Below are 24,647 nucleotides of genomic sequence, written 5' to 3' on the forward strand. Positions count from 1 at the left end.
ATTTATAGTTATAGTTATAGTTATAGTTATAGTACACACACTTCACTGTTAACTGTTTCAATATAAAAGACAGCTTCACGAAGAAAAGCGGTTAGAAGTTGCGTTTTATAGTTATAGAAAATATTTAAAAGTGTTTTTTTACTTAAAATAAAATATTTTTTATTTTTTAAAATTATTTTAATATTAACACATCAAAAAAATTATTTTTAGATAAAAAAATTTAAATTTTTTAATAATATTATTTCAACCATGTTTTCAAATAGCCATGTATCCACACCCTATTCCTTAAAAAAAAACAAAGCAACAAATAAGTAGTGATAAATTAGCAAACTTATATTTGGATTAAAAATTAATTTTTAATAAAAAAAGGAAAGTGTGAGCATTGTGGCTTGTTTATTAGATTGAAAAACTTTGATGGATGTGTTTAATTAAATAAATTAAAAAATTATATAAGTAAATAAATATTAGAAAGAAATGTTGATATAACTCAAAGATTAAATTGAAAAGTTAAGAAATAAATACAGATTAAATTATATAATCTTGTGTCATGAGGAATTATTTAATTTTATTTATTTAATTAGATGTCAATAATTTCTTATAAAAAACTAATAATTTAAATTATATTGAAATAAGTACAGATTAAATTATATAATCTTGTGTCATGAGGAATTATTTAATTATATGCCAATAATTTCTTATAAAAAACTAATTATTTAAATTATAATTTAAATAGGATAAAAAAATCAAAGCATATCAAACTAATATATTTGAAATATTATGCAACTAAAAAATATAAAAAAAGATGAACCACTATTTAAAAACAAAACTAATTCAATTTGTTTTTTTGAATAAAAAAATGATGGTATAAATTAATATTTAAATAGAAACAATTAATAAAAAGAGATAAAAATAAAAATAAAACAAAAAAGACTAGACATTCACACCAAGCCTTAATAAAAAGCCCAGAGCCACACCCGTGCTAGGAAGCCCAAGCTCATGTATTTTTTTATTTGTTTCTCAAGAGTGGAGTGAACGACATGTGATTTGTTTTTTTTCTACTACAAGCAACTTGTTATCAACTTGCTAGTATGATATAAAAAAAAGAATTAAGATTTTAAACTTTAAAAACCCAAATTTTTAAGCTTTTTAGACTGAAAATACTATTAAAACACAATATAACCCTTGAATAACCGCTCATCAGCCCCAAACATTGTAAAATCACTCTCTAAAAATAAAAATCAATTGAACTATAAAAATTCAAACAAATCTCGATATACTTACTTTCACTGGCATGTTTATAGAGAAACAAGGAATTTATTAACATAAAGAATTAAAGATCATTTTTTTTTGGTGAATATGATGAACCAATAACTTTATCTCTTTTTCTTTGTTGGTTTCTAGTAGGTTTCTCTTCCCTCTCTTAAACTCATGACTATGAAATAAACAAAATGATTTTTTCAGATCAAAAGAAAAATTCTAAATAATAAAGGAGCTGAAATGGAGAAAAAAGAAAATTAGATGGACCAAAAAACACTTTTTTCATGAATTCAAGATTTGCCATAAGGTTTCCGTGATAGTTTATTCCTCTCACTTTTATTTTTTTTCTTTCCTATACAATTTCAAACTATATCTCATGAAATTGGGTAATAAAAAGTTTTTTTTATAAAAAAAATAAAGGTAAAGCACAACAATAAATTAATTAAAAGAGCTAAAGAGCAGCTTCACGGCTGCTATAAATAGTGACATCCGTGCTAGTTCAATTAATCGCATAGCAGTAAAAATTTAACATGAATAAAAATGGAACACATCATTAAATAAAGCATTCAAGGCAACATGCTGACTCTTCAAAATTTCTACTCCTCTCCACTTTCAAATCCTGATGGATCTTCGCAAAAATACTGCTAGTCATCAATGCTTGGAGCACGAGACCAATATTCTTTCACCAGCTGCCCAAATAGTGATCCTTCTTCATTCATCAGCTTCCCTGGCTCGTCATAACTTCCCTGTTAATGTAAAACCATTTCATTTGCATACCTTATGTTCGCACTGGTTAAAAAATAAATAAAAAAATTGTTACATTTAATAAGGAAATGCTACTCTTCGAGAAACAATGTCGTCTCTCACCGGTCCCAAGTTCTGGCATGACCTACCCCCAGCCAGTTTTCTGTAATGAGGTTATATATTTCGCGGTACTTGTAACATATCAAGAAGGCGAAAAAGGAAATACCACTCACCATCACTAATGGCAAGCACCTTGGTGCAGTCCATCACGGTACTAGGTATCCTGTGAGCCACGGTTATTACAGTGCAGTCTGCGAATTCTGTACGTATAGTTTTCTGGAGGATGGCATCTGTTGCGTTATCGATTGATGCAGTGGCTTCGTCTAGGACTAATATCTTGCTCCGCTTCAATAATGCACGTCCGAGACAGAATAATTGCCGCTGTCCCATGCTCCAGTTTGATCCATCTTGTGCCACTGCGATAAAAGATGTAAACGTTTAGGTTCTTAGACCAAGAAGTGTTTACCTGTAGACATCCAGATTTGCCTTACCTAAAGCATTTAGGCTCTCTTCTTTCTGCTGAATAGCCTCTCGGAGCTGGCATTTTTCAAGAACCTTTTGCACATCATGAGCACACTTTTTTGTTAGGAAAGCAGTATGGGAAGTTAGACACTATCAAACTTTGGAGTTCGCACAATGGAAATAGTGTTTCTGAATCTCTACCAAATGTTGACACAATTAGTAGAAGCTTTATTACCTCCCATATTTCTATATCAGTATGTTCTGATAGAGGGTCCAGGTTGTATCTGACAGTCCCGCTAAAAAGTGTTGGATCTTGTGGAATGATGCCAAGATGGGATCTAAGATCATGAAGACCAATTATGGAGATGTTAAGGCCATCTATAATGATTTTCCCCTCTGTTGGTTCCACCAATCGAAACAAACTACTGATAAGTGTTGCCTTTCCACTACCAGTCCGACCAACGATCCCGATTTTGTGTCCTCCTTCAATGAAGCAGCTTATTCCTTGGAGAACAAATGGAGCATTGGGTTGATATCTCACCTGTTTGATGTTATTTGATATATTGGAAGGTCAGGACCTGTAAATTTGTGAAATTGTAAAATCTACCTTCAAATTGCGTATCTCCATTTCACCAACACTAGGCCAGTTGTGCAAGGGTCGGTTGGTTTCTATTGCTTCTGGAGCTTCACTTGGAATATGCATGTACTGTTCTAGTCTTTCTACAGAAACATTTGATTCTGCTACGAAGCACTGGTATTGGACAGATCGAGGATGAGAAAGACATTTATTGCAAGACCATATGATAATGCCATTCCAACAAACCCTGCAATCAAATAGTAGACAACCAAAATGTCCCATTAGACAATAACCCATTAGTTTTGTTCAAATACCACCATGTTTTTTAGTATTTAATCGTTGATTCTTATCAGACGATAGGTGAGAAAATTTCATGCTTTGGAGGATTATGATCTATTCTTTTCATATGTAGTTAACTGTTAGCAGAACAGCTAGAAGAGGTTTTATATGCGTTCACGGAAGATTAATAAGAAGGCTAGCTTCTATTATAAGTTGATGTTACTGCGAGGTCATCAGGATCATGAGAAACAGAAAAGGAGGTCCAAATTAACAATCTGAAATTGATATAGATGCAAAAACAATGGGACTGAAAACCTAGATCAGCATTAACCAAAGTGCGAGGCGCTAAGTAATGTTCGTCAGCCTGAAGATAGAAATTATACTTCATCCAGAAGCTGAAAGAGTGATGACATTGAAATAAACGTGCACGAGAACAAAACTAAATCATATGAAATGGTGAGGAAAATTTACCAGATAAATAGTGAAGGTCAAAATTTACCTCCTGCAGAAGCTCCTAGGGGAAGCAAAGTCAGGGCAAGTGCTGAGGCCGAGAGAACAATTATGCATGGTATTTCCAGACGCTGGATTAACCACTCATTTGCTGCAAAGCTATGGAAATATGGACTGGCATTTGCGTCAATAAGGTCCAGATTCTTTGAAAAGAATCTATCTTCCTCACCAAAAGCTCTTTTAGTCATGGCTCCAGCAATGGATTCAGCAAGGTGGTTCACAACCAAAGACTTAGTTGTGCCATTGATTCGCATCAACTCTGTCGCAGTACTGAAGTAATATTTCTTTTTGTAATTTTTTTTTAAAAGAAGGTAATTCTGTCAGGGAGGCCAAAAGTATAATCAGAGAACCATGCAACAAGGTTTAGTGCTAGAGGAAGTAATACCTGTAGGGCGATAGTTAGATAAACTAAGGGGATGATGAGAAACAAGGCTGGCCAGGTAAGAACAGCCAATAGCGCAAGGCTGGAGTACGCATTCAAAGCTGACCCAATAGCTACTATTAATTTGAATGCCACCTCCAGGTCAATGACATTTAAATCAGAAGATACCTATCAATACAAGTAAAATTATATATCTCATAAAGCTTGTAATAGAAAAAGCATTTGAAATCACAAATTCAAAATTCTAACCCTAGTTAAGTATCCTTCCCGGAGGTTTGGAGTCATAGAAGGACATTGGAGCTCGGAAAAGAGACTTCAGCAGTTTAGAAGAAATAGACTCTGAGGCTTCATAGCCTAATTTAACTAGGGAGAGGCACCTAAAGATCAAAAAGAACGCCAAGATACACCCTATCACAGAGTAGAGTGTGAATAATTCAACTTTGCCTACATGAGGATTCTGGATGTCAGCAGCCAAGGAATAGGTTTGTATCAATTGCCCAACTATGAATAAGAAATGGAGCAGAACTGTGAAGAAGCAGTACAAAAATGCCTTCCCGTGATTCAAATACTCCACATAGATCTTGAAACCTGTATCGCCTCTTTCTCTTTCTTCTTGTCTAATCCGTTGATCTCCTGAAGGTGCTGTTGATTTTTCCCTGAGATAAATCTCTTCTTTGGAATCTCTTGTTTTTCTGCTAAGAGCATGCTCCATATTCCTTTCAGAACCAACAGTGTTATTGTGTGCGTTGACAAGCTCTTGGAATTCTTGACAAGTTTCCAGCAGCTCATCAAAAGCAGTAGCTCTCAAGATTTCCCCTGCAGACATCAACTGCCCAAAATGCAGAACTCATATTTATGAACCAATGGCTTAAACTGACAGATTATCAAAACTGATATGTTCAAGTAAAGTTCATTATTAGCTCACCAAAATAGAATTAAATGCTGGAAGGAAGTCGACTTGGTGAGTTGCAAGTAAAACTGTCTTCCCTGACAGACCTTTCATAACATATTCCTGCCAAAAGCCATCAAACCATTTCAATTAGTTTCCACATGGAAAAATTATCATAACTTGAACAGGTAGAGTGGGGAGGAAATCTGTGATCATATTAAATAAGCTGGCTGCTGCATGTGCATCTACAGCACTAAAGGGATCATCCAATAGATAAATATCTGCGTTCTTATACAGTGCACGCGCAGGTTGAACCCGCTGCTTTTGTCCCCCGCTCAGATTAACACCTCTCTCCTATTTCAGTGAGGTCCCCAAATGGAAGCATGTCAAGGTCCTTTAACAAGGAGCAACTATTAAGCACCTCTTCATATCTCACTTGATCCATGACAGACCCAAACAGAATGTTTTCTTGAATGGTCCCAGTCTGAATCCATGCAATCTGGGAAACTTATGCAATTTTTCCATACTTATAAACTTGAAATTTTAAGTAAAAAATCTTTTGTTAGGCATATCCATCATTAATAAAAGTTTGAAACTAACTTCAGAAGCGATGGATTTACTTTCTTTCTGAGAATTTGCAAATTTACGGACTACTAATTGATTGACGGTTAAAATACATCAGAAAGTGCAATTTATGTACTAAATTTTAATCTTGTTGATCTTTAATTATGAATCCTCCTTAATGAATAGATGAAAGTAAGAAGATGAAAATTAATGCAATCAAGATTCCCTGTGAATTGTTCATCAAATCCTCATTAAAATTATATATATATATCTATATAATCTCAAAATGATATTTCAAGACGCTTGAAACCAAAATATACCATTACAATTAAAATAACAAACTCCAACTAGAAAGGAATTTGACAAACTTGAATGAATTAGAAAAGGAGGGGCCAATACAAGAAACTATTACTCACTACGTGCGAGGAGACGAGAGGTCTTGGAATTTAAGATTTATTTAACAAATCATACGATAGAGAAGGATGAAAAAGGTATTTACTTATTTACAGGAGACAAACTATATTAAAGATAGATTGGCCTCCCGCCTTGCATCTTCGTACAAGAAATAAGAAGAAATCCATCATATTTTATATTAGATAACTATTATTTTTTAAAATATTTTAAAATAATATATTTTTATATTTTTTAAAATATATTTTTAAAAGCAACACATCAAAATAATATAAAAATATTATAAAAATAATTTAAAATAATTTTTTTTTAATTTTTAACAAATAACGATTTGGCCACAATACCAAAGATTTATTAGAGAATAATATAAATTATATTTTAAGACCTCATCTATCAGTTTAAGCTATTAGCTTGAGTTGGTTCTTTGACATAGTATCAGAGCCTTAATGACCAAGCGGTCACGAGTTCAAATCCCACAATTTCTATTTATTTGATAAAAATTAAACATAAGATAATGTGGGTATATGCAAGTTTCAAGCCCAAAAAATTTTCATTTGAGGGGGTGTGTTAGAGAATAGGGGTGTTCATTTTCGGTTCGGTTCGGTTTTTATCAAAAAAAGTAACCAAATTGATTTTTTTTAAAAAAACCGAAACCGGTTCAAACCGACCGGTTTCGGTTCGGTTTTTCCGATTTGGCTCGGTTTTTTTCTGGTTTTTCAGTTCGGGTTTGGTTTGGTTCAGTTCTGTTTTTCTGGTTCCAGGCTTAAAAAACCGAAACCGAACCGAACCAGTCGGTTTATTCAAAATTTTAATCGATTTAATTGGTTTTTTTTCACGGTTCGGTCTTTTCAGTTATTTTTTTTCCAGTTTTCTCAGTTTAATCGGTTTTTCAGTTTTTTTGAACACCCCTATTAGAGAATAATATAAATCATATCTTAAGATCTCATCTAACATTTTAAGCTATTGGGTTAAGTTGGTTATCTGACAAGATTCTTGTTCAAACCAATAAAAATTACACAACCCTATTATAATTTATTCTTCTCTCATTATAACCATTTCATGTGTGTCTTTTTAGTAATTTTAATTACTAATAATATCTCTTTTGTTTTTGAAGTTTTTTTTATTTGATTTCATTTCAATTTGTTCTAAGGCTTTTCTTCAATTGAAACTTGCAAACCAATATCAAGCAAATCGTCAATCTTGAAAGTAACCACTGCTTTTTTTTATTACACTTTTCAATCTTTCTTTTTCTTTTTAAATTCCAAATTAATTCAATTTAGTTAATAATAGTAATAGTAATAATCAACAAGCTATGCAAAATGTTGGATCCAGAAAGGCATCTTTCACTCCAATGAAAGGAAAAATAATGCAAGAATTTTTTTTTATGAGAAATTATTTGTTTTTTTATTTAATTTAAAAAGTATATATATATTTTTATAGTGTACATAGTAGTCAAAGCTCATATTCAAACCCACATATCTTGGTGCAAGACCATAAATGAAAAGCCTAAATTCTATGTGAAGTTTTTTGTTACTGAATTCATCACTTATAGAGATAACACAAATAATGACATATGTTAGAGGTTGAATTAAACAAAAAGAAAAAAGCGTGAAGGGTGTTCAACAAATAAAATATATATATTGATTTGTGCCATGTTAATCATTTTGATTACAAGTTTATTATTATTATAAAAGTAGTTTTGTTCAATGATTGTATAGAAACAATATAATAATGAAGCAAATTTAAAATTTACAATTTATTACTATAGAAGTTAATAGAAAAGAAATAATTTGACAATTATTATTTCTTATCTAAATTTGAATGTGAAAAGACAAAAACTAATATCTAAAATTGTTATATACCTAAAATGAAGAAAGAAAAGAGATTGAAGAATCTTGATTAAACATTTATATAAAATCAGCATAACATGAAAAAATCATCATTTGTCACATACGTGACTCTAAGTTGTAGGAAATTATGGTTGGAAAAATGGTCAATGCTAGCTGTAGGTGGCCAAAATATACTTTCGTAGAAAGAATTATGAGGAATAAGAACATAATTGTAATCGTAAAGGATGGGGATTTGAGGAGCAAGTTGGTGAGTGTTGCACATGCATGGTTCTTACATAAAGGAACATTCAAAATTTAAAATTCATATAAAAAACTTAAAACAGTGTTTTATTGGCCACCAATTGGTTAAAGTTAGTCCAATGGCTGTTATAGAGATGAAGATGATGAAGAAAGGAGATAAAGTTGTGACAATAAGACTTATTCAATGGTCTAATAAGTTTAAGGAAGATGCGACATGGGAAGATCTTGAGGAACTTAACAACCAATTTCCTGAATTTTGCACTGGTTCTTGAGGACAAGAATCTTATGTGAAATGGGCATTCTTACGAGCATGATGATTGAGCTACGAAGGATGCTAAAAGCAAAAAGAGCAGCTGCAATGGCAGTTATTGTAGTTAGTAGTATAGGTAGAGCAACATTGAAGCAATTAGAAGAAATTTCACATGGCTAAGTAGTTATTAGTTACCACTTAGGAAGTTGGTTACTATTCTGATAGTAGTTAGTTTGGCGGGAAATTCTTTTATATAAGCAAAGGTTGTAAGAACATGTTAAACAAGTAATAAGAAATTGCAGTTTGCAGTTACAATTCTTCTCAATCTCTTTCTTCTTCTTCTTCTTCTTCTTCTTAAAGTTTCAGCAGTGCTGTGTTAAGGAAACCTTATCAACTAACTAGGAAGCTCTCTTGTCTATTGTTGTGTTCAATATTTTTTTTCTTTTACATTGGAGAGGATGAAGATGGGCTGTGCTTTTTTTTTTCCTAACATGTATTAGTCACTGGGATTATTAAAAATCTGACAGGGTCAAACAGGTTTAATGAGGTCAAAGGTTTGACCGGTTCAATTAACAACCTTACTCAAGCCAGTCTCTGCATCCTAGATTTCTTGGGTTAATCTGCCAGGTTGTGTCAAGTTTAACAACTATGTCTATTGAATTAGCCGATGCTGCAAATATATGAATTATACAGGTTTTTAATAACAAATTGCAACTCTTCTATCACACAAATAAGAATGCTTTTAAAAATCTCACACGCATTAATTACTGTATTAAACCAAAGCCAATTTCTGCCAAGCAAAACACTTCGAATCTTGATGGATTTTCAAGACTTGGCATCTACTAAATACCAATGTGTTGCAGCTTTCCTGCCAATCTTTTTAGTAGGTACCATTGTTCGTCGACCGTGACCAGTATTCCTTCACAAGCTGCCCAAATAATGATCCTTCCTTATTCATTAAGTTCAATGGCGCATCATATTCTGCCAATTTCCCTGTTAATGGTACCAGTATTAGCATAAATAAACAACTGAACTGTTCTTGCTGCATGTAATAAGGAAACACTACTGCTCACCATCTCTTATAGCAAGCACTTTAGTGCAGTCCATCACAGTTGGTATTCTGTGAGCCACGGTTATTACAGTGCAGTCTGAAAATTCTGTTCGTATAGTTTTCTGCAGGATTGCATCTGTTGCATTGTCGATGGATGCAGTAGCTTCGTCAAGAACTAATATCCTGCTGCGTTTCAGCAATGCACGTCCAAGACAGAATAGTTGCCTCTGTCCCACGCTCCAGTTCGATCCATCTTGCGCAACTGCAAACCGTTATGGGCATGTTTAGCTTTCTAAAACCAATAAATTTGCATCTTTTAGACACCCTTTTCTTTCCCTTACCTTTAGCGTTTAGGCCTTCATCTTTCTGCCGAATCGCCTCTTGGAGCTGACATTTCTCAAGAACCTTTTTTACATTCATGGGAACAATTTTTTAGAAGATATAGTGTGACTATGATGTTTTAGACAATGGAATTAGGATTTGGGCACATTTGGAGAAGCATTACCTCCCATATTTGTAGATCGGTATGTTCTGATAAGGGGTCTAGATTGTATCTGACAGACCCTCTAAAGAGTGTTGGATCTTGTGGGATGATGCCAAAATGTGCTCTAAGATCATGAAGACCAATTGTAGAGATGTCAAGGCCATCTATGATGATCTTTCCCTCCGTTGGCTCAACCAGGCGAAACAAAGTGCTGATAAGAGTTGTCTTTCCACTACCAGTACGACCAACGATCCCTATTTTGTGCCCGCCTTCGATGACGCAACTTATTCCCCGAAGAACAAGTGGCGCATTGTGTTGATATCTGACCTGTTTGATGTGAACATATAAGGTCAATCTAAAAAAGTTATAAGCTATGAAGTTGCAAATTTACCTTCAGATAGCGTATCTCCACTTTACCAACAGTGGGCCAGTTGCTTTGCGGTCTGCTACTTTCTATTATCTCAGGAGCTTCACTAGGAAGGTGCATGTATTGCTCTAGCCTTTCTACAGAAATAATTGATTCTGCTCTGAAGCATTGGTATTGAACTGAGATGATGAGAAAGACATTTAATGAAAGACCGTATGATAATGCCATTCCAATAAACCCTGCCATCAGATCGGAAATAACAATTTTCATTAGACAATTAAGCTTTAGATGAATACAATATCCAAATCATTTTTGTCCAATACTTTTTCGCACAAAATGTGGATAGTGAAGTATATAATCTGCAGACGCAATTGAAAGTAAATCTCAGAGTTACCTGAGGAAGAAGCTCCTAGAGGAAACAAAGTCATGGCAAGTGCTGAGGCCGAGAGAACGAGTGCACACGGAATTTCCAGACATTGGATTAACCACTCGTTTGCTGAAAAGCTGTGGAAATAAGGACTTGCATTTGCATCAATGAGATCCAGACTATGTGAAAAGAATCGATCTTCCTCTCCAAAAGCTCTGATAGTCATGGCCCCAGCAATGGATTCAGCAAGGTGGTTCACAACCGAAGACTTGGTTGTGCCACTGATTCGTATCAACTCTTTTGCAGTACTGAAGTAGTATCTCTGTATGTTAAGCAAATAAAAACCACGAAATTCTTTATCAGGAAGGCCAGGTAAGTCTAAGAAATTAAGAACCAAAGACACTTTCATATCAAAAGAGCAGACAGCAAGGTTGGGGATAGTGGAAGCAATACCTGCACAGCTATACATAGATAAACCATAGGTATGATGAGAAAAAGGACTGGCCAGGTAAGAATAGCTAATATCCCAAGACTCGTGTAAGCATTCAAAGTCGAACCAAGTGACACAGCTAATTTAAATGCCACATCAAGGTCAACAGTATTCAAATCAGAAGATACCTGCCAAAGTGAAGACACAAGAAAGTCCCATAAACTATGCTCCGAAAAAGCATTCAAAATCTTAATTTCGAAATTCTTACCCGACTCAGTATCCTTCCCAGAGGAGTGGAGTCATAGAAGGACATTGGTGCTCGGAAAAGAGAGTTGACCAGTGTAGACGAAATTGACTCTGCTGCATCACAACCTAATCTAACAAGACAGAAACTCCTGAAGAGCAAAAGGACTGCCAAGATAAACCCTATGACTGAGTAGATAGTGAACAATTCTACTTTGCTTACATAAGGATTCTGGATGTCAGCAGCCAAGAAATAGTTTTGTATCAGTTGTCCAACTACAAATAAGAAATGCAGACAAACTGTCAAGAAGCAGAACAAAAACCCCTTTCCGTGACTCAAATACTGAATGTAAGGTTTGAGGCCCGTGTCTCCTGTTTCTCTTTCTTCTCTCTTAATAAGTTGATCTCCTGAAGCTTCTGTTTGTTGTTCCCTGATATAAGTCTTTTGAATCTCTTCTTTGGAAACTGCAGTTGTAGTTTTTACAGAAGCATATTCCCTATTCCTTTCAGAATCAACCGTATCATTATGTGCATCGACAAGCTCTCGAAATTCTTGACAAGACGCCATTAACTCATCATATGTACCAGCTTGTAGGATCTCACCTGCAGACATTAACTGGCCAAAGTACACAATTTATTATACGAATCGATGGCTTAAACCCGTAGTTTATATTCAAATAGACAGATTACTGAAAGAAAAAAAAGTACAAGTAGCTAACCAAGATAGAATTAAATGCTGGAAGGAATTCGACTTGGTGAGTCACAAGTAATACTGTCTTCTCCGATAAAGCTTCCATAACATAGTCCTGCCAACAACCCTCGTAAGTTAGTTTCCACGGAGAAATTTATCATAAGTAGAACAGATAGCAGACAGAAAGTAAAGGGATGATCACAATGAACAGGCTGGTTGCAGTATGAGCATCGACAGCGCTAAAGGGATCATCTAAGAGGTAGATATCTGCATTCCGATAAAGCGCACGTGCAAGTTGAACCCGCTGCTTCTGTCCACCACTCAGATTAACACCTCTTTCTCCTATTTCAGTGAGGTCTCCAAATGGAAGCAGGTCAATGTCTTTCAGCAGGGAACACCTCTTAAGCACCTCTTGATATCTGACTTGATCCTTCGTAGATCCAAACAGAATATTTTCCCTTATAGTCCCAGTTTGAATCCATGCAGTCTGTGAAACATAGGCTACTTCTCCTTGAACATGAGCCTTGAAATTGTGGATCAAAATAATTAGAGAGAAACCTCTATGATAGAAGTTTGAAATACAGCACTAAAATCTCGAGAATGTTGGTTTAGATAATTTCGAAATGGCTAATAACTGACTAACAAGTAATTGACAATTGCATGAGAAAATGCATGATGTTCTTATTACTGGATCTCCTAAATGGATATCTAGAGTAAATAAAATGAGAAATACTTGAATCGGAACCTCGTATGATTGTATCACTAATATTAACAGAATACGAACATAGAATTGTATCAAGTGGACTATGCATTAATCTGTGGACTTACTATGCCATTGACTCGTGGAACTTCTCCAAGAACTGCAGCTAAAAGTGTTGATTTTCCTGATCCAAGTTCTCCACAAATAGCTACCTTGTCTCCTGGTTTAACTTCTAGGTTAATGCTTCTTAATGTGGCCTTGGAGGAAGGGTCGGAATCCCATGAAATTTCAGCACACCTGATGACAACAGACAAATTGAGCTCTGGGTCATTGCCTTTTTGCCTTGTATGTTTGTTTTGCAACTCTGGTGCCTCTAGAAACTTTGTAATTCGATCTAATGAAACCTTCGCTTCGATGAACATTGTCGCAACATCAGGAATGAGCCTCACTGGCTCCTGAACAATGCGCAAACTTGCTAAAAATGTGAAGACATTGCTAGCATAAAGTGGAATTCCAAGGATGTAGCATGACCAGAAAGTAACCACTGACACTACAATGGGAGACGACCAAAACAAAATCATTTGACACCCTCTTTGAAATAGAACTATTGAGAGTGATCTTAGTTCCTCCTCCCTTGATGCTTCTATGACTTTCCTGAAATGTGTTTCCCAAGCATACAACTTCAAGACCTTCATATTTGCTAGTGCCTCTGAAATGGCCTTCAGTCTTGTATCTTGCTGTTCCATGAGCTTTGTCTGATACTTATGCTGTAACTTGGCCAATGGGGAACTCGCGAGTACGGTCAATATGATAGCAGCAAAAGCTGCTGCAGTTGCCAGCCCCACAGAATAGTAGACAACAAATAATGCAAGACACAGTTGAAGGCATGTTGTCCATATTTGATGAAACCAATATGGGAACTCGCCTAATTTATAAGCATCTATTGTTACATAGTTCACTATTTCACCAGGAGAATGATTCATCTTAGCATCATTTGAAAGCCGTAGTTGCTTCTGATAAATAGCTGCAGACAGCATAGATCTTACTTGGACCCCAATTAACCTTGTTCGAAAGTTCCATTGCCTTTCCGACAAAGATTCTAAACATTTTGCTAAAAACAATGCTATTGTTAGCGCATAACCTTCATATGCAAAAGCAGCTCTGCGTTCAGCGACCTCAATGAAGGCTTTAAGAAGCAAAGGGCCAGTGGAAACTGTGATTACCTTGATCAATGCAAAAACCCCAGAAATTAAAATTTGTTTCTGGTGGCATGAAAAGATCATTGACCACATTGAAGGTGGATTAGATGATCCTTTTTCATTCAATTTGCTCATCTGCTCCATATACATTAAGTACCAGGTCTGTGCTTGATCTGCCTGCCTTAACTGTGGAATGTCTTCATCTTCAAGAATTTTCGTTTTACCCTTCTTCATTAATGAATTCAGCCACCAAAATGACATTGTGCTAAAAAATCCTGCTTCGGCAAAAGGAGTAACATTGTCATTTGAACTGATTTCACCAGTGTCATTTCCTTCTTCACCTTGTAAAGGTTCATAGAGAATTTTTGAAGTATCAACATGTGGATCATTTTCCATGATATAGCTCTTTCCCTGAAAAACGCAAAACAGCAATAAAATTGCTCAAGGAAAAGATAAAATATCCAAAACCATTTTAACTGATTCAACCTTGTGCACTACAACAGCTTTCCAAAGAGAGGAACAACATATATAGAAGTCTAGAAACTAAAAAGGCCACAATTGAACAGAACTTCATCACTGCAAAGTGCTGGTCGTGGATTGCCATTATAACTGAAAATTTCTGGGTTTTTTTCTTCTTCTTTCTGGCTAGTCGTGGATTGCCAGAGTTGATACCTTAACAAGTTAATGTTCTTATTGCACCTGAATCAGACTGAAAACTTAGCAAGCATAATACACGAGCCAAGTAAAAATTTATTGTATATAGATCATTTGTGGAACGAGGTCAATATATTAAAAAACTACTGTATACATTTAATATTAGATTTGAATCTTTTGACCCACCAAAAAACTCTTTGACCTATTCATGGTCCAAACCTGTTACACTTTTCAAACAGCAACTCATAAGAAACTTTAATTCAATAATTAGGCAATTGCAGCATGAATGAGATATAAGTTAAGTTGGAAGAGGAAAACAAGCATTTGATTGAGTTCAGAAACTAGTTTCTGTGAAACACACATGAGCTTGACAGGATTTCCTAATCATTATATGAGAGTAAAAGTCAAATTTAAAATAAGAAAAAGTGAATGCCACTGTGAAATAACTGTGCTAGCTAGACTCCATGTAACAGAAACTAGCAGTACTGTTGTATCCATTACAAAAGAGAACAAGAAAGAGAGAATGAAAGATAAGAAAAACACAAACGAAAAGCATGCAGAAAAAGCCAACGTATATACATGACTTGCATGTTCTGATCAGAATGTTGAACGAGTATAATATCAAGAAAGCTAGTGCTTGTGTATGCATATGCTTCAAGCAATAGTAACACACTTTCTATGAGTTTCTAGTTGTAATTACCTAAGTAGATCTTGCTTCTTGTTTTCCTTATTTCTTACTAGCTTATAGCTTCCTGCACTTGACTAGCTTATAGCTTCCTGCACTTGAACTTGAAGAGGATCTCCAGTACATGATATATAGAATAAAAGTCACAGTACATCCTTCATCATTCAAGTGGACCAATATGGTGACCAACTTTGGCAAACAAAATTAAATGTCTTTCATCTCAACCAAAAAGCTATCAATAGCTTAAGTTATTAAGGCCATAAGATTAATTTTACATTATTTTTTAATACATATCTTTAAATAAAAGTATTTTAGACTTGAAATTTACATAGATTTATTATTATCTTGTGCTTAATTTTATTAAATAAAAGCCCATCACAATCTTGTGTTTAATTTTATCAAATAAAATTATGATGATGAGATTTAAACTTATAACCACTAGGCCAATAAAATTTTAATACCATATTAAAAAACTAGCCAATAAAATTTTAATATCATATTAAAAAACTATCTTAACCAAAAAGATTAAGCAGTTGGATATGAACTAGTATCCATGTAAGTCGAACTAGTTCTTAATATAATGTCATTTAGTTATCAAGTATATGATGGTTCATCGGATCTAGCAGTTAGATACATTCCATTGTTATATGATAATATCTGAAAAATTATTTCTGATGAATAAGTAATGTTGGGCTTACCCATAAAGAATTTACAAAAACAAGCAAGAAGTGTTGTCAAAGAAATTACTTGAAACTTTTACACAATACTAGAAAATTATTAAACGCAATATTATGTCGGCATTTATACTTGATGGTTGTCGACATCATAATTCCTAATGGATCCATGTTGTCGATTAGCTTATCGTCAGGGATTTTATGTTCGGTAGGAATTTTGTCAACAAATTAAGAAGCCGATGGAAATGCCGATGGAATATCATGCCAAGAAATAAAAATTTATTGATCAATGTTCGTCGAAAAATCTATTGGTAAAAAAATTATTGGTGGACATTTCCATCATGCATCCATTAGTCAAGCTGTGAATATCGCCAGCAGCATCACCAACAGAATTCCCTACATAGTTTTTTGTCACTTATTCCATTAGCAAGTTCAAAAACACCAAAATATTATGTAATTCTTTAACCAAATTAATATGGCTACAACCGATGGAATATCCATTTTTGTCGGCGATTCCATCGGTATTTCTTTACTTGTTTATTTTTATTTTTATTTTTATTTTTATTTGCATGTTTATTTGTTATAACCCTAATTGCATTTTTTTAAAACCTAAAATTACAACAACAATAAACAATAAATTAACAACAAAAATTTATAATACTAATTCAACAGTTAATATCAATATTCCATACAAATATCTTAGTTACACTACAAAAACAAAATGGAGTTGGAGGGGAGGAGAAGGAAGAGGAGGAAAAAATCATGAACTACGAGGTCTAGGATGTCCAAGTGGGAGAGGATAATACATTGCCATATATGCATGTTTGAATCATCCTATTTTGTTTTTCTATATAGGCCTTCAGAACAGACATTCATTCCTCAACTTGTTCTCAAACCATCTCCTGAAAAGCAGTTATGGTCGGTTTAGGTTGGATTGTGATGTATCTATAGTCAAAACACTACAACCCACCTTCATATCTCGAGTCGTAGTCATAGATATATTATAAATCAAATTCATATCAAGTCCATTAGTTGCTCCAACCTCTAACCACAATTGAGGATTATGAGGAGGTAAGGTTGAAGTGTCTTCTCTGTGTTTAGCAACCATACCGACATTATATGTTTCCTACAAAAAAAAATCCAAAATCTATATCTATCCAAAAAAAAAACTAATAAACCTATAATTATCCAAAAACACTTACAACGAACGGTTCAACTCTGATGTCAATAAATTATCGCACCCTTTTCTCTCTATCCTCCTTTCTTATATGTGCTTCCATATGTAACTCCATCAAAATTGGTTTGTGCCCAAACTGTGGAGTCCGTAAAATATTCATTTTTAAAAGAAGTCTCACAAATAAACACTAATTTGAAAAAAAAAATATAAACATAAAATAAGGCCTTACTAGGCACTTTGCGTGGTTCATAAAAGGAAGCGATCCCTCATTATGCATGCTCACAGAACCATAAGTTTCTTTGTTTCTTATTTATGATTCGGATCATAACCATTTCTTGAAATCATTTGACACTATAAATTCTTGAAATTGTTCCCAATTACTCTATGTGATATGGCTCAATCTATAATATTTCCATAATGCAACACCATTAAACTCGGCTCTGCTCTTTGTATATTTATGGACGTCATACCGCCAATCACACAACTTGATTCAGGAAATTATTAAACAAAAATAAGTAACAATTTTTTTTTATTAGAATGTTGTCAAATATATTCTTTTCAATATGCATGATATTTAAATTATAGCAGATGACATTAGTCTTCCAATAAATAAAACCTAAAAAATACTTTGTTTTACCCAATTATAGGTAAAACCAAAATAAAAAAATTTCTGCTTCTTAGAATGAAAACCAAATACAATTCTCTAATAATGTGAAACTACATCATACAATTCTTCACCTAATAGAACTGACGATGCTATTTAACTTTCAACTTTACCTTTCAAGAAGTCTTTTTTGTTGTTTTTATATCGATGATGACTTGGCAAGAATCTTTAGTGGCAATAAAAAAAATACCTTTACCACTATTCATTAAGGTAATAAAGGCCTTATTATTTTCCATACGGTATGGACAAGCTAGTTTTTCATGTATACTCCAACCTAAAACCATTTTATACATAGAAAAATCATTTATAATCTACATCAATGATGTTTTCGTCTAAGAATTTTGTTTTCTTAAAACATCATATGTCAAAGCCTTGACTAACCATAACTAATTCAACTTATCAATCAATGGTTAAAGACAACATCTATATTCTTTTCTTAACTATAAAGACTAATGATGATTATAGATAAAAACATGAATTTCAGCTTCATATACATCTCAAAGAGCAAGTTGTAAACTATTAGTATGATTGACCAACAAAAATAAGGTGTGACAAAGGATTCAAATCGATTAAATCCATTTATACACAAGTCAAGACCTATATTTTATGGTTCCATTGAAAACTGAAGATGTACCATATTACTAAGCTTCACCAACAAAAGAGTGGCACCATAACTCTATTTACTGAATGATGTCATGTTATATGCTTAGCAGTATTTAAAGACATGAATAACATTTGCAGTCTATGAGTGATTGGGAAGTATCTCAGTTTTTTATATGTAACAAGTGTCATTCCTCTACCATTATTGGGTTTATACTAAGTATGCTGACAGGTTTTGTACTCAGTAAAATTTGCATATCCACCGTGTTACAATATGCAAAAGTTTGGACACGTATCAATATTTTGGTATCCTAGGCCATGAGGTTTAATAATCTATTTAGTAGCATATAAGTTCTATTTTAGCATATTCCTTTCAGGTAAGTTGATTTTATCTCATTCAATAAATTATTATAATTGGTCTTACTCAATCCATAATCTAACTTGATAGTAAATATTCATGCAATGATTAAAAATTTATTATGAGTTGTGTATTTATCTCATAATCGTTCATCGCAATCTTTTAAAATTTAAAAAAATCTGGTTGCATCTATATTTAGTTCTTCATCTAAAAGAATGTTACCTATACAAAATGATAATCTTACAAAATATTTTTGTTTTCTTAAAATCACTTTCAATATAATTCATACCAAAAAAAAAACATGTTGGCCCATGGATCCACAATTAATCCAATGGATGGGATTTTTCAGCAAGAATTTTCATGTAAAATTTAGCATTATTGGAGAAAAGTTGAAGGGGGAAATGTCAGGAGTCAATGTTTAGTTGATAGCTCCAGTTATTGGAGTTGGATTGGTCCCATGAGAAGAAGGGTTGCCATTCTGTATGAGTTAATTGTGAGCACAGCAACAAAATACTGGCATAAGCCTGCACAGCTGTCAGAGGCACCAGAGGTGGTTGATGTGGTGGCAATCGTCTGGGATTGAACCCCGCAAGCGCTAGGGATGGAAGGGATTATGGCAGAGCACCGGTGGTGGCAGGGATTATTGTACGAAATATGTGGGCTACCTCCCATTATAGACGACAGGACAGATCATGCAATGAACCGAGCAAATGGTCTGTCTCTTCTACCATGCCCTTTCCTCATCATTTACATGGAAACGGGTGGGAAACCATAACTGTCCATTTGTATCCGACGCCACAGTGAGAGTCGACGTGCACTCCCCGCGGCCATGAGAAGAAAGTGAGATCTTTAATAATGAGACTCGCAAGAGTCACGCGGTCCGCATCGGAGCATCATGAGGATTTTCTTGCTGGAGTAGGGTCATTTTATGATGCATGTACAGTCCTTCGGTTTTTTCACATGGGTCTAGAAGCAATTGCGTGAGTCCTTGTTGAAGGGTCTTTTCTGATATCATTTATGCACCCACCTTGTTATGATTTACAAGGTGTGTTTCACATTGAATTTTATCTTGTTTTTTCATTAAAATTAAATAAAAATTGCTTTAAATTATTATTTTAGTATTTTTAATTTTTTTATGGGTTGATATCAAAAATAAATTTTAAAAAATAAAAAAATATATTATTTTAATATATTTCCAAGCAAAAAAACATTTTGAAAAGCAATTATTATCATACTTCAAAACACTCCCATGCATCAAAAGCTTAACTTGTCTTTTCATGCTAAGGGTGTGTTTGACTATATGATTCAGCCTGTTGTTTCATCAAAATTTAAAAAAAAAATACTTAAAATTATTTTTTAATATTTTGTGATCATTTTGATATGCTGAGATAAAAAAAATATTTTTAAAAAATAAAAAATATACTATTTTAATTTATTTTAAAAAATAATTATTATCACACTATCAAAATAAAATGATTTTCTAGAACAGTGCCAGGCTCCTAATTTTTATTTTGTAGCCAGCCTCCTGATATATTATTTTAATTTATTTTTTGTACATTTTGCTGAAACCCTTGTGATTCGATCCCAATACTTGCATGATTGAGCAAACAAGGAGTGAACTCCTCGCTCGAAAGCCACCTTTTAGAATTTCTAGGGTGGGAGGATTTATTGGGAATTCACGCTCCCCAAGCATTTTGGATTCCAATTACATCCACTGCGCACAAGAAACTCTCAGCCGGGATGTGCTGTGCTCTTTTACGTCAACGAGAGCTAATATGTTATTCGCAACAAATATGGGAATGTGAAAAAGTCATGGAAAAAAAAAAGAAAAAAAGAAGTTGCTAATGAGTGCGTAGTACATAATAGCATCTGATACACGTGCACTTGCAACTTTTTTTATATAATTTTTAAAATTAAAGAAGGTTGGCTTGCTGCCATCCCAATTTAATAATAATAAATAAAACCCTATAAAATAATAAATAAAAAATACCATTTAAATTAATTAAATAAAAATAACACAATTTAATATTTTTTATGTGCTATAAAATTATAAAATGACTATAATGACTCACGTGAATTTAGTGATGACATTTAAACCTTTATAAAAAGATCAAATTATCATCCTAACAAAGCATGTTGTTTTTATTGTTTATAGCCGACATGTGTTATCTACACAAAGAGATGCACTCTAGTTCATATTTTTATTGCCTTTTCAAATTCATTCAATTCTTTTAGTTTTAGTTGTTTATTTTTGTCATTCTTTTGTTAAAGCTTTACTATTTCTCAATTTAATTCCTCAACTCTAATTTGAATATATAATACTTTTTAATTTTATCCTTCTACTTTTAATTTTTAATTTTATTCTTTTTTCCTTTTATCTTATGCTTCCAATTTTATCTTTCAAGTTAATTTTATGATTTTTTTTCAATAAAAATAAAAATTTTAATTTGGTCCTTCTTTTTTTGATTTCTTGGTTTTTTTTCTTAATCTCTTTGTCAAAGTTTTTATTATTTTTAATTTTATCCTTCAAATTAAATTTATGGCTTTTATTTTTTTCAACAACAACAATAATAATAATGATAGTAGTAGTAGTAGTAGTAGTAGTAGTAAATAATAATATTAGTTATTTTATCATTTAAAACAAGTTTATAGTTTTTGTTATTTCAATAATAATAATAATAATAATGTGATGGTAATAATATTAGTGGTAATGATAGTGGTGGTGGTGGTGGTGGAAGCAATAGTAATAATAATAATTGTGGTGATAATAATAGTTTGTTATAATAATGATGATTATAATAATAGTAATAGTAATAGTAATAGTAATGGTGGTGGTGGTAACAATAATAGTAACAACTAACAACAATAATAATAAAGGTAGAGATAACAATAATTATGGTAATGATAATAATAATTGTGATAACGATAATAATAATAATCAAAATGACATTGGAATAATGTGTTTTGGTATATTAGTTATTTTTATTTTCAATTTAACCTTCTAACAAAAAAATTTATCCTTTTTTCTTATAATTTTTTTTGTCTATTGTCCTTTTAAATAAGTTTTATTCTTTTTTGATTTAATCCTTTAATTTTAATTTTTCACGTATTCCTTTTTTTAATTGGGTCTTTATTCCTTGGATTTCTTTTTTTTTTCCCTTAACCCTTTTATAAAAAAATTTATTAGTTTTTAATCTCACCCTTCAATTCAGGTTTATGGTATGTTATTTTTTTAATTTTTTCCTCCTTTTTTTATTTTTGCTTGAGTTATTTCTCTTTTCAATTAAACCCTCCAATCAAAAAAATAATTGCCTTTAAATTTGTTTTTTATTTTGACTTTCACCCTTATTTTTTCGACCATCATTTTTTATTTTAAATCTTTCTGTGTAGTTATTTTTTTTTTGTAATTATGATAATGATACTAATAATACTATTGATAATGATAATAATATTAATAATTATGGTAACAATAATATTTTGTTATGATAATGATAATGATAGTGATAATGATAGTGATAGTAATGTTTGTGATAATAATATTAATAAAAATAATAATAATAGTAAATAAATACAAAATTGAATACAATCTCATCCAGTTATCTCTCATGAGAGGGTCTCCAGTTAACTTGAAATTTGGTAACCAGTCGGCTCATGCAGAGTCCACCTCTCTGAATGAATGCTGCACTTTCACCTCCCAAATCTCTGGCCAAAAGTTCTCATGCTCTAACAACCGAAGCATAATTCACATCTACCTTGATACTTTGGCTGGTAATTAATGAGATTAACAGTTAGCACAGAATCAGACTCTAAAATAATTTGATGTAGCCCAAGATCCCAAGCTAGTTCCAGACCAGTAATAGCTGCCCAGAATTCTGCTCGAACTGAAGAACAAATTCCTGTGTTAATTGCAAAACCCTTGATCCATGATCCCATGCTTTCTCTAATTAATCCTCCTGCTCCTGCACACCCTGGATTCCCCCTGCTGCAGCTATCGACATTTAATTTCACCCATTCAATTGATGGATATCGCCACCCAATCACAAACATCTGTTTATGCTTTGATGGTGCTCCATGCTCCACCTCATCACTTAATTGTTTGTATCATAGCTCCACCGGAACCACTATGGCCACCGAACACCCTCTGATTCCGTCCTTTCCATAGATGCCACGCAACAATTCCAAACACCTAGTCCCAAGACCACCCTTCCTTTGTCACCTCGCGGCTGGAAAGATTGCTAATGAACTGTGCATCAAAGAACACCCTTCGGTTTTGCTGCTGAACGAGTTATTAACATCAATACGAGGCAGCGGCACGACAGCAGTAACATTTTCATCATCAACAAGAGTTATTCAAATCTTTTGGTCAATAATTATGCAGAGTATTGTACTAAAACCGCAATCAAATCGTTCAAAAATATGCGGTCATATATATTAGTCATGTGTTCTTTAAAGAATCCTTGTTTCTTTGTTGCTCTGGTTCAATAATTAGTCAATGCCTCGATTACAAATCAGATAGAGAATCGTATAAACATTATTACGCATTAAGTCGGGAATATGGCTAAAATCTTTTGGTTTACCTGATGGCTGTTTAAAGTCCTCAATGCATCTGTGACAGTTCCAGCTTGCACATCTGCTTTTACTATCAGTGTGATTTCGGTCCTCTCAGAACAGAGTCATCTTCTGATCTTTCATTAGTTTCTGTCCTTTGCTCCATGATCTCCCTAAGCCTATTTTTCTCATATTTCCTTTTCCTCCCTGCACTTAGCATTATAGCACGCTCCTTAGATCCCACAACAGTAACATCATCTCCGGCCACAGGAAGCCCCTTCAGCCCTTCAATCACAACCGGCATCGCTAGTCTTGCCCGCTCAGTCGACTTCCCCAACGCATCCCTAATGCCCATTATTCTGCCCCACCCTGAGCCAACAACCACATGCTGCGGCCCACAAACTAATGTCCCTACCTTCACTACAGCAGTAGCCAAAGGACCCCGTCCCTTGTCAAGTCTCGCCTCTTCTACATAATCTTGGGCATGACCATCAACACGTGCTTTTAAATCCATCATCTTTGCCTGAAGAAGTATAGCCTCCTCCAGCTTATCAAACCCATTTTTTTGTAAATAGCCAAAACTACCATGATATGTCCCACCCATTTCCTCCAGCAACAAGCCTTCTGATCTGCAAGCTGGAGTTTGACTCTCACTAGGTTTGTACTCGATTTATCACATCATAAATTGCAACTACAATTGGTACATTCGCTGATTTTGCATGAGACATGGGCTCAAGTGTTTGAGGTTGTTATCAAAAGTTAGAGTGAATACAAGATAGAATTTAGTGAAAATTCAAATTAGATTTGTTTAGTTTAATTACAAGATGCGAACATGTAAACATGCGATCATCCAAAAATCATAAACATACGATGAAACTAAAATCTTAAAACGAAGCAAGCATACTTGAAAGAAATTATATTGTTAAAATTAAACTAAAATCTTATTTATATTTACTTATCATCATTTAATTTTCCACCGTATAAACTACAAGAAAATCATGTAATTTTTCAATATAAAATAAAAGGTTTTAAGTTTAATTAAAACATGATAATCAAATGTTTATTCATATCTATTTCTTTTTTAAGTCGACTCCACTTCTAATTTGTTCATTAATCATGTCTTAAAAACAAAATTTTAACAAAGGTATCACCCCATCAGCAGCAGCAACAACGAGCACAACTATGTGTAACTGCTGCTGCACCTCTTGGTAGCAATGCGCTAAAATCAGCATTACCACGAGTGTCAAGGAATGTGATTGATGCCCCTAAAGGCATGCTCG

At 33.5% G+C, this 24,647-nt stretch overlaps 1 protein-coding gene and 1 pseudogene across 1 annotated transcript; both read right to left on the minus strand.

Moving 5' to 3' along the window:
• Positions 1-1,901: 1,901 nt before the first annotated feature.
• LOC133701969 (ABC transporter C family member 10-like) lies at positions 1,902-8,525 on the minus strand (annotated as a pseudogene).
• Positions 8,526-9,152: 627 nt separating this feature from the next.
• On the minus strand, positions 9,153-14,889 carry LOC133701183 (ABC transporter C family member 10-like). The gene is made up of 11 exons (XM_062125011.1): positions 12,937-14,889; positions 12,311-12,631; positions 12,137-12,223; positions 11,443-12,033; positions 11,198-11,362; positions 10,772-11,066; positions 10,402-10,616; positions 10,032-10,337; positions 9,868-9,931; positions 9,549-9,788; positions 9,153-9,468 (listed from the first exon to the last, which is right to left on the minus strand). The coding sequence occupies exons 1-11, from the start codon at positions 14,401-14,403 to the stop codon at positions 9,356-9,358; spliced, it is 3,864 nt and encodes a 1,287-aa protein (XP_061980995.1). The 5' UTR covers positions 14,404-14,889; the 3' UTR covers positions 9,153-9,355.
• Between the last annotated feature and the right edge of the window lie 9,758 nt (positions 14,890-24,647).

Source organism: Populus nigra, chromosome 8 (genome assembly GCF_951802175.1).
Source record: "Populus nigra chromosome 8, ddPopNigr1.1, whole genome shotgun sequence".
Classification (NCBI taxonomy): Eukaryota; Viridiplantae; Streptophyta; class Magnoliopsida; order Malpighiales; family Salicaceae; genus Populus; species Populus nigra.

Excerpts from the sequence above, each read along its gene's own strand:
- LOC133701183 (XM_062125011.1), bottom strand. The coding sequence starts at position 14,403 with ATGGAAAATGATCCACATGTTGATACTTCAAAAATTCTCTATGAACCT. Across the intron at positions 12,632-12,936 it reads TTCCACGAGTCAATGGCATA|GCTCATGTTCAAGGAGAAGT; the intron begins GTAAGTCCACAG and ends CACAATTTCAAG. Across the intron at positions 9,469-9,548 it reads AGTGCTTGCTATAAGAGATG|GGAAATTGGCAGAATATGAT; the intron begins GTGAGCAGTAGT and ends TACCATTAACAG.